Below are 15599 nucleotides of genomic sequence, written 5' to 3'. Positions count from 1 at the left end.
TATAGAAGAAAACACAACCAACTCGTTAATTTTGTGAATAAAATAAGTTCATTTCTTTATTGAGTTTGTTGTGCTAAGTTACATGTATGGACAAAAGGAGTCACTAGTGATAACCTGTATCGCATAGGACAGGCTAGCGGACCATGTTTGGGTAACAGGCTGTGTCGAACTAGGCTAGCACTTTTTTTTTTAACTTTTTTAATTTGTTTTCAATTTTTATTATTAAAAGCATATTTGATCATATAAAATATTTTCTAAACTTTTAATTAATTAGTTAATGTTTTTAGTTAGATAAATTAAAATAATTATTACATTTATATGTTAAATTATTATGTTATAACTAATAATTGAAACTTAATTTGTAAGTGTTAATGATTTAAATTATAATACTGTGCACTTTTAAAAAGTATAAAAAATTAAATTTTTTATTTTTTATTTAAAAAAAAATCAACTACGAGTTGAAATTTTCAATCCTTCTCATCCTATTTTAGATGGAATAACTTGTTAAATTTAAGTCGTTTTATCATTTCTAGTTGCATGTGTGGGGTTTATATGTAATCTTAGATAGTTTCATATGAATCTTTGTTTTTGTTTTTGTTACGAGGATTTGTTCAAATTATTTATCTCATCTATCTTTTGTATAATTAGAATTACATGTGAGGATTGAACGGAGTGGAGCCATTATTAGTGTAAACTCTCTTACTAAGGTAAACGAAGTTAGGTAAATTATAATCATTAGATTTTTGTTTATGGTTTGAAGTAGATGGATTTGGTGAAATTGTTGGATTGGTGTGGGAAATTTTAAAATGTTTGGGTAAATAATGATTTGTTAGTTTTTGAAAACCTGAAATTGTGAAATGTTTGAATTTGAGTTATATGGATATCAAATTGATTAATTGGCACTTGTTAGAATGTTTAAAGACAAAATATATCCATTTTAATGCTTAGAAAGAGTAAAAATAACTCAAATATATAGATCAATAAATAAATTTGATGCACATTCTTGAAACTTGGAAATCTAATATGATAGTGAGCAGAATCTCATAATTGGTGGGTGGTAGTAGGAGACCATAGGATGTCATCTGGAATTTAAGTTACAAAGAGATCTAGTGGTCTTAAGCATTGGCATTAGTTAAGTATACTACTATCTAAAAATTTAATTTAATAGAGCTTCAAGGCGTTGGGCGCGAAGTATTCTTAGAATGGTTGGAGCCGTGGTCGGATTGTGAACAATATGTTAAGAATAGACAAGTGTTTGAACATGGTGCCATGGTATTAAAGACGACATCAATTGATTGGGGACCCAAACTGTTTAGATCCCTAAATGTTTGGAATATAACGTCAGGGTTTAAGGATATGGTAAGTCAATGGTGGAAAAAGTACAAAGATATTGGGAATCTTGTGGTAGTAATGAAAGAAAAATTGAAAAAGTTGAAAAATGACATAAAGTTGTGGAATAAAGACATTGATTCATCTTTACTCCAACCACTGTACATTCAGTTTTAAACACCAAAAAAACCTCATTATACATAGTTAAGACAATTTTAAGCATCACAAACACACCATTCCAAACATACCAACATCATACTACCAAAATCATCAATTTCATAACTATCATACATTCAAACATAACAATTTTCTCAAAATTCATTTATTACTCATATAGATACTAATTTTATAGTACAAGCACAGTCTAAAACAAGGTTCTAACTTTCCTTACCTCACAAGATCACTGCTAAACTCAAGGACATTCTGCCGATTGCTTGAAATGCAAGAAAACTGTAGACGAACCTACAAAACATTGAATGATGGTCGGACAGAGTCCTTAGGACCTCAATTTAACCAAGAATAGAAGGGGAAACATAAAAGCCACATGCAGGGGAGGATTCTTGGACATAATCACATATTGAAATTTAACAGAAATAGGGGTAGAAACTTACTTGCTCTATGACGAAAATTGATTTGTTAGAAATGTAAACTTGTCGTCGTGATCGATTAGACATCTCCTGATCGTCAAAGAAATAACTAAGGATTTAGAAGTCTTAGAAGGAAAGTAGAAAACTCCAGAAAAATAGTTTCTAAAAAGATGGTAAGTTTTAAAATAATGAAACTCGTTTATAACAAAACTATTTATAACTAAATCATTTAGTATTAAAATAACTGAATCTCACTATTTTTAATCTATTATCACTTCTAAAATACCATTTTTTGAAGTTTTAGTTCGTGTTACATAATAATGTATAACATGACTTTAAAAAGTATGTAAACGAATTTTTCGTTTTATATATTGATAATGAAATATTATAAATACTTTATTGTAAAGTTTTGATCAATAATTTTGTAATTGGAAAAAAGTATGTTAAAACAAGATTTAAATAAAGATTTTCTTTACATTTCATATTTTGTAAACATAGTTATGGTTACCTGTGAATTGTAATAATCAGTAAGGTTAGATAGCCTCCAACCAGAAATCACGCATTTCCCTCTCCTCACTGCAGCACATACCATGCCAAAAATGAACTCCCCTCTCTTCTAGATTTATGTTACAGAGGATAACATCTAAACTAATTTTCAGTTGTGACAGTATGGATAGCATATTTTTCTAAGATTCAATTAAAAAAACAAATTCATCTTAAACTCACGCTAAATGGCCATTTAATTGCTAGTATATAATTGCTTATATTTCGTTCATACGAAGGCTTAGAGAAATTGACGAATTTAAATATGTAATTTGCTTTAAATAGCTGACATTAGGATTCTATTTTTTTTCTCTTAACATTACAACTTTTTTTTTATGGGAGATAATACTCTTTACAGATATGCAAAGAAAAAAACAAAAAATGTGAAAACATTACTTTCCATCATGCTCTTTACTGTGCTTCATGGCAAGACTGAATTGTTCGAAAACAAATGTTTAAATAGGAATATAAAAAAATTGAACTTGAAATTTATTAGTGATGTCATTTTGTTATCTAGCAGAACCTTTAACCAAATGAAAGTGGGTTCAATCAATTCTTCTTAAAATTTATTCATAATTTGTATACATACGAAAAACAACTAGATTTATGTATTCAAATAAAATCTAATTAAAACTATATAACCCATTAAATCCAGTAATCAACAATTAATGTTGTAAGTTATAGCTACAATAATGTTTGTGGAAAATATTCAACTCTTGAATTCGGCTGGCTAGAATTGTTGAATGCTGAATTAAGATAAGAAAAATAAAAAACACCGAAGCAAACAGTTACATAAGGCTCCAACACAAAAGACAAAGGGTTTAAATAAATAAATAAACCAGCTCCCTCCTCTTCATTCAGAAGCTAAAAGCATCATGTGCTCCGCACCTAACCAGCATTACATATAATAATTGTCTGGGACAACAAATATTATAAGATTATGATTTTTTTTTTCAGTGTTAATGTTAAATATGTAAAAGAAAAAAAAACAAATTTTATATGAAAAATATTTTATGCACGTCAAGGTATATATATATGCGCGTGGGGGGAGGGCGCATGCTTAGACATAGAGGACAAATAGATTTATTAGATATACATAATATAATAATAAGACAAGTAGAGATAAAACAATATATAGTTAATAGATGTATATTAAATGAAGATATAGCTGAATGATTATCATCGTTTTGTGCTGGGATCAATTTTCGGATAATGCCACATCACTCACCCACTAAAAGCCTTTTCACACGCAACTGGGCACGTAGTCACCAGTGTCTTCCCTGACTGGTGCCACCTTTGCCTTTTCCGAAGTAGGCATTCTTGGGTTTTGGCAACTCATGGAGATCCATCACCTGGATCGTTCTTTGCTTTTTGGCTAGACACACAACAGACAGACAAGATGGTAGTAAGTATATAACTTCTTAGCAGGCTTTCAAACTAACTGGCGGAAGAAACAATACGTAATAATACGAAAATGAAAATTAAATCAAGTAAAGTTTTCACCATTTGCAACCTCTTTGTAGTTCTCTTGGAGACGCTTTCTCGCTGAAGCAAGTTTATCCAACTCAAAATTGCTCTCCCTTTGTCTCTGCAATCATTCAACAAGTCAGGACTACTCAATATGATCTTGTACAGGCACTGCATAATGGAGCTTTTATTATTATAGTCTGGTTTTAAACTTGTTGCGTGATTTTGAAGCAACGACCTCCAACATTTAGTAGCCACATTTAGGATCAGAACAGATACTCCAGAAAGGTTATAAATTCATATCTATACGTTTTGAGGTGCAAGAATAGGAGTAGTAACTGATGCCGATGGTTTTAGGGGAGATTCTTTGTGAGGAATTGCTTTTGGTTTTCGTTGTTGTGGTTCAATGTTGTTGTGCTCTGACCCAAAACTTTCATCTGTGTGAGTAGGAATCATATTACGATATCAAACAAATCCAAACGAGATACAAATGAAGCTTTAAATCTAATACTGTACTCACTGTGTGGATTTGGCGAGTCTGCAAAATCAGGAATCTATGGAAAGAATAGAACATTAGAAAGACAATTTTTTAAGAAAGAAAAACCTCATCTTCTTTTCATGGAAAAACACTGAATGGTCAAAATGATTTCTATAACCTGACGATGTTCATTTTGTTGGATTTTATCTTGTGGCGAGTCCTCGTCAGCTGACATGCCGACAAGATGTATAAATAAACGAATTTCGACATTTTCAACTTAATAAAAGACAGAGTCCTTCATTACACATTTTCATTTCCACTAATGAATTTTCCCAAACAAAGACTAGTTTTACCCATGACAGTAGTACTCGCTTCTCCTGGCGTCTTCAACTTCACCCATTCATCTATAATCTCCTTCCATTTCCTGCATAAACGCATAAAGTAACAAAACAAATGTTCGGGAAAGTTCATCCATTAAAATGTTGCAATGCACACAAATATCAATTGACACTTGTAATTCACATTTTAAAAAACAAACAGAAAGTAGATAGATTCAAAACCTGACTAGCAACTTCACCAATTTCTTAACGTCATTAGACGAATGCTTCCGCAACCGATTCACATGCCTCCCAATATCAGTCTCCTACAGAATCAGCTTTACATGAAATTAAAATATAAAAAAACAAAAACAATTAACAAACTGAGTGTGATAAAATGAGTTACTTGTAAGGCTCGGAATGTAATATCCATGTCTGCTAGATTCTGCAACAACTCCAACAACGAATCTTTGGACTACAGAAATAAAGATTTGAATCAGAGACTAAGCTAATAAAAGGTCGTAAATTGAAAAATGAAAGTACAAAGACCTGGTGAGGATCTTCAAGTTGCTCTTTAATCTCTAGAATCTTCTTTTGTTCATCGTCAAATAAAACTTCGCAAGTATCCTTTTCCTCCTCCGCGGAGGGATTGCTTTGCATCTCCGTTTCTCTAACGTCGTCGATGTTACAATTTGGACACCGCGACGATGACAAGAAACTCGTCGCGTAGAGGCGCTCAACGATTCCGTCTCTTCGACGCCTCAATTCATCACTGTGGTCAGCAGACGCCACTGCGATGGCGACATCCATCAACATCCAAATGTCGATGCCCGCGCTCTCCAATATGGATCGAAAATCGTTAGAATCCATCTTCCAGCCAAAAAACAAAATCAACCTAACCAATTTCTTTTATGTAACTACTCAGATCCACCACAGAAACAGACAAAACCAATGCATCTATTCTTTCTCGTTTTTTTACAAGGGAAACTCAACAAAACAACAAAAATAAAATTATAAAGTATATTCCACAATAAATCTTTTATTTTTTTTTTATTTTGGGAAAAATTAATTATTATTTTCATGCGTGCGTTGTTTGTTTGTTGTGTGGCCGTGGGAGAGAGATAAAGGTACAAAGGAGGGAATGAATTTGAGAATTGAGATAATATGACCTCAAGTGTTAAAAAATATTAATTTTCTTTAATCTGTTGAACAATTTATATTTTATTACATGGGTCCCTCACATTCAATATTTGATAATGTATCACATTTTCAAACGTGAGATATTTGAAGATACTGTGGGATGAAGATTTCATTTTCTTAAATTTAATGTTTTTAATTTCAGAAATCATATTCACTTCAAATTTCATAAAATAAAAAAATAACTATATTTAATTCTTCACTGACCCTATCTAGTCTCTCATATGCCTTGGGTTCTTCTTTGTCAAGTTCTTCATTATAATGTTTTGTTATTCGGATGGGGTAGGGATGATGGAAAGGGAAGCAACAGAGAATATAAGAATAAAGGAGAGGAATTAAAGGTTTAACTGTTTTTCAATTAAATTTTTTTTTTGTCCCTTCTTCAAATTTAACTGTTTTTTTTTTAATTTGGTGGTTTTTAAGCTTAACTATTTTTTAATTATAAAACTACTTATAGAATAAATAAAAACTATTTATAAAGAATTATAAAAATTATTTATATTTAATTTTATAATAATGATAAAACCAACCATAATAATAGTAATAATAATTTTATTCTTTTTTATTATCATGAAAATATATATATATATTGTCAGAACCATTAAAAACGCATCCAAAACCCATCTGAACGGACGTCAGGTGTCAAGCTTAGGGGAGTCAGAAATCAGATAGTGGAATGCAGGTGTCAGTGGAGGAGCGGACGTTCGTTTTAAGCAAAACTGAGCTTTTTTTTAGAAAATCACGTCTCACCCTCTGCATGCATCTTCTTCTCCAAAACTCTGATCTTTCATTTCTCCTTCTTCTCTCTAAAAAGCTCTCCCTTCTCTCTACCGAAACTCACCATTTCTCTACTCCGATCTCCGTTCAGGCACCGTAGAAGCACTTCCGGCGTTCCAAGCTTCAGTTTGAACCGATCAGTTTTGAGTTCTGAACGGGTAAGTTCTTCTTGTCCTTAGCCGTTCGTTCTTTGATACATACAAATCAAGTTCTGGTTGCATGTTGTCATCTTGTCTGAACCATTTTTTTGTTTTCTGTGGTTTGATTTAGTTCGAAGAGTTGTTGAGTGTTGAGAGTAGAAATATTTGTAGACAGACGAACCATACTTCTGCCTCTAGGACGATCGTTCACGCTAGAGGTAAGGGAAGCTTATCTAATTTAATTGTATGTTCGTTTGTATGTTCGTTGATAATGAATGCATGTTGCTCAGTGGTTGAATGTATGTAAAGTATGAATGTTGATATGCTTGTTTATATGGAATATGATTATTTACTATGTTATGGATTGTATGAAGCATGAAAATTTATTATGATACGAATTTGTAAAGTTATGAAATTATGTATTGAGAAATGAGTCCTGGGTATGAAATTTCCCTATGATAATGTACGTTTGTCATTGAACGGTCATTGACCGTTCGGTAATACTAGTAACCTTGGTTAGACTTGGATTCTTTCATTTGGGAAGAATCTTAGTTGAGGACGATCGTCTTCTTTTCGAAATACTGTGCATGAGCGATCGTCTGAGTAGTGCTTGGTCTTATACCAAGTGATCGTTTGAGTAGTGCTTGGTCTTACACCAAGCGATCGTCTCATTCCTTTTATAATATATCTTGATGTAAATAGCGTTCATCCAATTTCAATAGAGTTTTCCTTTTCCGTGTTCGGTCATTGACTGGCCTTCGGTTTTATCGATGCTAAACTTAAATAAGCTAAGTTCTCATAAGCGTTCGGTTTCTTCATGTGAAATTTTCTAAGTATTTTTCTTTGAAGTGTCCTTAGTTATTGATTCCGACCTAGAGCCTTAGTACTTGACTTGGTCTTTTCGGTGTTCGGTTGGAACTCGCAAGAGTCAGTTCATCTAATTGGCTCACTCCTTTTAAGTAACGATCGTTCGTTCTAGTCGTTCCTGTTTATAGGATTGAAACTCAGTTCTTTCTCAAACCGATAGTAATCCTCTTGGTCTTATTCTATTATGGAGTGGGAGACTTCTCTGTCTCGTTCCAAGTGTTCGTCCTCGTTCTGAGTGAGGATTGAACGTTCGGCATCGGGTGTCCATAAGAATCTTTGAACAAAGATGAAATTTAACTTATTGGTAATGAAAGATGAATTTGAGAAAATTGATAATGAAAGATGAAATCGAGAATGATTATGAATGAAATATGAAGAGAATATGATATGAATGAAATGTTTGGATTTGAACGAGCGTTCCGGGGAGGAACGACTCATGGATGAATATTGGAATTGGTAAAGTATGACTGTGGTTATGCTAGTGCTGGCAGTTCATCCTGATGTTTCGTGAGTACTCGTCCTCACGTAGAGGAGGATATGTCATGTGTGGGAATGGCAGGAGGTCCTAGTCCTTAGGGGTACTTTGGACAGATAGGACTAACCTTGGGTGGCAGCTGTTGAGGGCATCCCAGTTACTACATCACCCGGGTGCACGAACGCCTGTAGCTACACAGATTTCATACAGTCCGGATAGTCAGTCTAGTAATAGGCTTTGTATGATATGTATGATGAAATGTATCTTGTGTGTTGGATTGTTTGAAATGTATGTTTATGCAGGAATTAAATTACATAAGTTTACCATGTGTTTTCTGTTGTTTCTTGTTTTGTACGTTCATCTTGTCGTTGCAATGATCATCTGTGTGGATGTGAGCAGAAGGGGACGCGATGTTGGAAGATATGCTGGAAGAAGAAAATTTGGTAGAAGTTGAAGTTAAGACCGAACAGTAAAACGTTCGGTCAGTAGTCTAGTTATAGTAAGGTGGTCGTTTGATCACCTTCTCTTTTGATTTTATTTGACCGTTCGGTATAAACTTTTGTAAACCGTTCGGTCAGGTTCGCTTATCCTGTACAGTTTTAGTTGTAACCTTTCTGTAAGGCCGTTCGGCCAGAACCGTACGATTTTCTTAGTATAAGACTGAATTGAGAATATTATTAAATATAATTATTCTATTATATAGTTTATTGTTGTATTTTTGGAATGTTATATATATATATATATATATATATATATATATATATATATAAAAAGATTAATCTATATAGATATTATCTACATTCAGAAAGTTGAATGCTTTGTAAAAAGTTTGTACAATTTGAAAAAAGATTTTAATTGATAAAAAAGAAGATTCTATTTCACCACCATGCTCTTAGACAATGTCATAAATAACATATAAATCATATTTGAAAAGGATGAACAATTAACCAGAGGAGTTAGTGTTATAACAAAACTAATTAAAAAAAGAGGGAAAATTGCCCATACGTATGTATTTTTATTAATATAAATAATATAAAAGTATTATATTATAATAAAAAAATTAATATTATTAAAAATAATAATTAAAATAACTTATTTATCATCTATATCAATTTAAATTAAAAATTTATCATAAATATTTTTTTTCATTATTTTTTATTTTTTTAATCCAAACACATCATTTTTACATTTTTCTTTTCAAATTTATATTTTTTTCACTCCTTCAAATTCATGATCTAATTTAAACAAATTGATTAAAATATTATTAGACATATGTTATTAACATTTGTTTTTAAATTATAATAAATATTTTGAGGTGTTAAATTAATTTATTTATAAGATTTTAAATGTAGATGAGGTGTTGTTATTTCAAATACTATATAACAATTCTTTTTTATTGAATAACTTCATCTAATTTATAAAAAAAAGTGATAAAAATTTATTATAAACAAATTGAATAATTTTATGTTTTTAAATTTGATCAAAATGAAACTAAATGATACATATTTTCTTTACAAAAAAGAGACATAATTGATTGTGAATAATTATATCTCATCATATAATCAATTATGTTACCATCTAATAATATTTTATTTTTTCTATTCTCATTTTTAGATAATGTTTGTATGGGATGATTTTCCTGTTTACGAAGATTGACGATGACAGATTTGTAAGAATTATGATGTTCGCTTCAGCAAATATACAAGAAGGGAAGAACGAGGAATTGCGAGATGCATTCTTTTCTTAACCCGTTAAAGTGCTTATATTTGCAATGAGTTATGTCAAAATGTTATTGTACCAGCAGGACCGGACGCCGTACGGAAAGACATTCCATAACGTCCGTTCAAGGCCGCTCGCCCAGGTTACCAATCAAAGAGCGAGCGTCCGTCCAAGGCCGCTCGCCTAGGTCACCAATCAGAGAGCGAGCGTCCGTCCAAGGCCGCTCGTCCAGGTCACAATCAAAGACCACGCGTTCGTCCATCCCGAGCGCCAAGACCAAGCGTTCAGCTTGAGAGGCCATCTACAAAAACCCCTCCGCATAATAAAAATATGCTCGGGCTCGGGGGACTTGTGTACCAACCGGACCGGGCGACGTACAGAAAGACAATCAGAGCGCCCGTCTAAGGCGCGCCCGTCCAAGGCCGCTCGCCCCGGTCACAATCAAAGACCGCGCAGACACCCATGTCATCCTCCTGATTGTCGAGAAGGTATGTCAGGGCAGACGCCCATTTATGCATCCGTAGGACCGAGCGTCCAAATGACCGGACGAGTCGTTGTATGTCATCCTAAACGCGCAGACCGAATGAGCGCTTAACACTGCCGCCTGCTAAGACCGAGCGTGCAGTATGAGGGGACATCTACAATACCCCTTCGCATAATAAAATTATGCTCGGGCTCGGGGGACTTATGTACCAGTAGGGCCGGGCGACGTACGGACAACCACAGGTAGGCGTCCAAAGCCGCCCACCCCTAAGTCACAAACAAGGCCGAGCATTCGTCCAAGGCCGCTCGCCCTGGTCGCAATCAAAGACCGAGCGTCCGTCCAGGGCCGCCCCCCAGGTCACACGCCAGAACCGAACGTCCACCCGTGCCGAGCACCAAAACCGAACGTCCAGTATGACCGGCCAGCAGAACCAAACGGCCGCCCACCCATGTTGGCATCCCTTGCCGACCATCTCTCCAACCGACCGTGATTGGGCCGTTATCAGACCCACTAAAGGTAAAAGGGTCGTTATCAGGCCCACTAAAGGTAAAAGCCCATTACAATCAGTATAAATAAAGGTCTCAAGTATGAGTTCGGACCAACTTTTCCTTACGATGCATCCATGCATCACAAACTGCTCTGTCATATTACTGACTTGAGCGTCGGAGTGCCTTTAGCAGGTACCCGGCCCCCCGGCTTGGAGCGGAGCAGCGCTTGGAGGAGGAGGGCGTCCGCCCGGTTTGGAGCGTGGAGCAGCGCCTGGAGGAGGAGGGCGTCCGCCCGACTTGGAGGATGGAGCAGCGCCTGGAGTAGGAGGGTGTCCGCCCGGTTTGGAGCGTGGAGTAGCGACTGTCCATCTTTGTATCGTCCGCCAGTTCAGCATGCTTCAGTGCGGGGGATTCAGCAGTGTCCGCCCGGTCCATGCGTCTTCGCCGTCCGCCCACCCGTCTTCGACAAGTAAGCTTGTATGTTTTAACAGGGTCGTCACTGATTCAGTTGAAACAGTTATATTTACTCACTGTCATTTCTGAAATGACCAAGCCAAATATAACGTTACCTATAATCGATTCCATTTCATTTTGTACTACAAAGAAGATGTAGAATCGATTCCAAATGTTAGAAATAATTGATTCGAACTTGGTCCACCCAAAACCATCCCTTTCCATCACCCACCAGGCTCACCTTCCCCTTGTATTTCACTGCCATGAAAACTCCTCCCCGCCTTTTTAGCACTGTGTTCCATGTCACTCTCACCTCCTCCTCCCCCTCCTTCAAAACCACGCCGTCGACACACCCCACCCCATGCCAAAACGAAACGCCCCCACCGCCACCATGTGCAATGTCTCACAGACTCGCAAGCCGGAAGCCACGACACCGTCGCGGGTGGAGACGTAGACACAAAGACAAGGTCCTCAAGTGAAAAACTCGATTTCGAGAGCCTCTGGTGTGTGACGAAAAGACGACGGTAGGAGATGGCAAGGAAAGCGTGCCTAAAGAGTAGAAGCTGTTAAAATCACAGTGTGTCGTCTTGAGGTTTTTGGTATCGCGTTTAAATTATTCGGAAACTGTTAAAATGATGTGGTGGTGGAGGCACGTGAAGAAAGTGTCTTGTTTGCATGACTATAGAGTGCCAAGGAAGATTGGATGATGAAAGAAAAACCCTGGCTTTGTTATGACACGTGCCTAGGTTTTTTACCAACACTGCTGACTACATTTCATTCATTCAAGAAGTACTTTATAAGGAAAATAATAAATTTTAATTAATATTTTAAATGCGTTCAAATATTATTCTTAATTAATATTTCATTTATTAGGATTGAGTGAATAATTAATTGAACACATGAAATATATAATTACGAATTACGGGAATTTATTTTCATTTAATTAAACATCTCATTAATAGCAATAATTAAATATCACACAATTATTTCATTTTATTTGAATACAGATTTATTTATTTATTTTAAATTACTTTTTATATTTTTTCTTTCTTTTACAGATAATTATATTAATAAATATCACTTTATATTATTTTTATCATTAAAAATATTTTAGTAATATTTATCTTCTATTTATTAAAACATTTTTCTTATTAATCACATGAGTCAAATCTCGGGAAGACAATTTTATCCGCAGGCACAGATATCGGCGGGTAAAATCCGCGGCGGATAGTTACTATCCGCGAGTATTTACTATCCGTGGATAACGGGTAGTGGGTATTTTAATACCCGCTTTTAAACGGGTCGGGTACAGGTAGTATACTACCCATTACCCGCAAAAAATTAAAAATGTTTGATAATTTATATATCTTTTAATTAAATTAAATTAAAAATAAAATAAAATAATATTTTATTAGGTTAAATTTAATTAAAATTAAAATTTAATTTATATTTAATTTATATTATATTATATATTTTTTTTGTAATTTTCTTTTAAAAATATATTAAATATCTTTTTTGCGAGTATCCGCGGGTTTTAAAATACTCGCGGGTATTTTTTAAACAGGTATCCACACGGGTAGCGGGTACAATTTTATCCGGCGAGTCGGATTGCGGATAGGCACTACTCGTGCCCGACCCACCCCGTTTCTATCCCTAGTCAAATCTTACATAAACTTTCATAAATTTTACATCCAAATCTATTTTCATTCACTTTCAAATCTTTTCAAATAAATAACACTCATTTTTCTTTTAAATATTCTTAAATTAATCCACTCTCACTTCCCAAAATTCATTAGTCCAAGTGAACACACCCTCAAATATCTCTCCCTTCTCTCTTCTCCCTCTTTTTTATCTTTTACACCCAAATCTACATGATCAAATATAAGTAATAACTTATATCTCTGCTACCTTCTAAGGTTCTACAACAAATAAGTGAATCTAAATAAAGATTAAAATTATAATATTCTAAATATTAGTTTAAATACATTATTTGTAATGCATTGTTTTTTCGTATTGGTTCAACTTAAAAAAAAAATTAGTCATGTCCTTAAACTTTTTAAAGAGTCCAATTGGTTTCTTTCCTATATTAATGTGATTTAGAAGATGATGAGTTCACAATAATAACTCACTAATTTTATATGTTTGTTATATAATATATACATAAACATGAAAAAAAATCATATTAACACAATTGAAATAGAAAGGAAGGAGCAAATTGTGTTTTCTTAAAATTAAAAAATAGAAAGACTACATTAAGTTAAAAATAAATAAATAAAAAATATTGGTTAAAAAAGAAAAGATTTAATTACAACTTAGTTAATGTATTATGGATTTTGATTTGTTTTAGTCATAATATTTGTTATTTATTCAATTAAGTTTTGTTATATATTAAATTAATTTAATTCGTTTGAAAAATAATCGCATATTAATCTAACAAAAGACTTAGTTAGTAGTTTGATTTTTATATTTTTCTTGTAATTTAATTGATGAGTTCCTTTATATTTTACATATTGTCAGTGATCTCCTCAAAAAATTATATAAACGAATCCAAAAATCACAATTGGATTATATATCCATCTTGAAAGACATCATACACAAAATACTGAATCTGTGATCTTGGATCTGGAGGAGTCAATATTAAATTTAAATAAGACAAATTTGGTTGGGTTGTGTCACTGGATAAAAATATTTAAAAAAAAATATGAAGGTTTTAACTTATATATGATCACCTTAATATTAATTTCAAGAAATATATTATAGTGTTATATTTAAACAATATAAAAATTAAAAATATATATATAAAAATCAAATAATTAAACCTTTTATTAAATTTGCATTTGATTACTTTTTAAATAATTATAAACTTTAATTTAAATTGAATTACATTGAATCAATTTAATTATACTTTATTGAAAAAAACAGAGGAAAGAAACCTAATAAAAATTCAAAATATAAGACCAAAATAATAATTAAATAAATAAATAAAAAGAAAGCGTTGAATCATTATGAACAAAAATACTATTAAGTGAAAACTTTGTTTCGCAAAACTTTATTAGGTTGATTGAATTAATGGCTCCTGCGAAGCATTGATGGAAGAAATGGTGGGAAGCGGTGATCGGTGGAGGCTATTGAAGCCAATACTTATAGTTTCAACTACATTTCCATCCTTCTTTTCAATGCATACCATGTTTATGGTCACAATTTATTGAACTTTTTATGATTCCGGTAGTTTGTTGACATCTATGATTGCACAATTAATTTATATCATTTAATTTTTTATAATTATTGTTGATAATTAATAAATAGTAATTTTAAAAGTAATTATATTTATGAAATAAATTTTACCACCTTCTATAAAATCAGACCATTTTACACTTTGTTTACTTTCTCTCAAAATCTACTTTTTCTTTTAGAATCGTGTCTAAAACAAATACATTAAAAAATTTGACAATATGATGTATACCAAAATAAGATATGTCAATATTATGAAAACAATAACTACCATACCTCCGTGCGTCTCTATGGCATACCTCCACACTTTCATGCATCTTTGTATCTTTGTACATTTTCCGATTGAACGACAACGTATCATGAAAATTGATAAATACTGAAAAAGACTGGCAAATCGAAAATCAAAGATTTCACCACTTCAACGTAATGCTAATAAAGCTCCGGTGAAGAAAAAGATAAACAATACTCTTGTGCAAAAAAAAAAAGACAATCTTAAACTAAATTTACATTTCAATCCTTATTAAAAATAAATAAATAAATAAAACAAGGTATAAAATAATTTCACATGAAACAATCTAAATAGAGCCATATATAATAGATTTCAACTTCTTTTTAAAATATACACCCCTTTGTATTATTAAATATGATCTCTATGAAATCTTTCTTAAACATTATAAGTTTTTCTTTTAGTGTGATAGAATTGTCGTACCGAGAAATACATGTTATTTTTATAATTTTAGTTTAAAAAATAAAATAATTTTTTTTTGTTTGTAAAATTTAGTTCGTATCGTTTTTTCTTTTTTTGCATTTTTGAAATAGTTAACTAATTACAAAATTTGGATAAATTAAAAATTATATATCACTATAAAAGTTAAAATTAATCCTCTTTAAATACTTTGTACAAGAACATGCGTATAAAATAAACTTGTCAACACTAGAGAAAACGTTTAAGTTATTATTTTCATCATATTATCAATTGCTATTAGAAAACTATAATAAAATAATTTGATAATAATATATCACAATAAATTGAATCAAAAGAATGAT

General features: G+C 32.7%; 1 protein-coding gene across 4 annotated transcripts; it reads right to left on the bottom strand.

The window, feature by feature from the left end:
* Positions 1-3112: 3112 nt before the first annotated feature.
* LOC108336484 (probable mediator of RNA polymerase II transcription subunit 26c) lies at positions 3113-5744 on the bottom strand. 4 transcript variants are annotated; one of them, XR_008246622.1, is made up of 10 exons: positions 5271-5744; positions 5128-5196; positions 4965-5047; positions 4758-4828; positions 4583-4632; positions 4447-4480; positions 4266-4363; positions 3973-4047; positions 3688-3834; positions 3113-3374 (listed from the first exon to the last, which is right to left on the bottom strand). XR_008246622.1 is itself a non-coding variant. In XM_017572974.2 (10 exons), exons 1-9 carry the CDS (start codon positions 5589-5591, stop codon positions 3725-3727), a joined length of 921 nt encoding a protein of 306 aa, XP_017428463.1. In that variant the 5' UTR covers positions 5592-5740; the 3' UTR covers positions 3113-3374; positions 3688-3724. The 4 variants fall into 4 exon arrangements, 3 of the variants coding, with proteins under 3 accessions (XP_017428463.1, XP_017428484.1, XP_017428456.1); XM_017572974.2 differs by having other exon boundaries at positions 3963-4047; positions 5271-5740; XM_017572995.2 differs by lacking the exon at positions 3113-3374 and having other exon boundaries at positions 3381-3834.
* Between the last annotated feature and the right edge of the window lie 9855 nt (positions 5745-15599).

This window comes from Vigna angularis, chromosome 1 (genome assembly GCF_016808095.1).
Source record: "Vigna angularis cultivar LongXiaoDou No.4 chromosome 1, ASM1680809v1, whole genome shotgun sequence".
NCBI lineage: Eukaryota > Viridiplantae > Streptophyta > Magnoliopsida > Fabales > Fabaceae > Vigna > Vigna angularis.
This window is presented reverse-complemented; position numbering and strand designations above follow the sequence as displayed.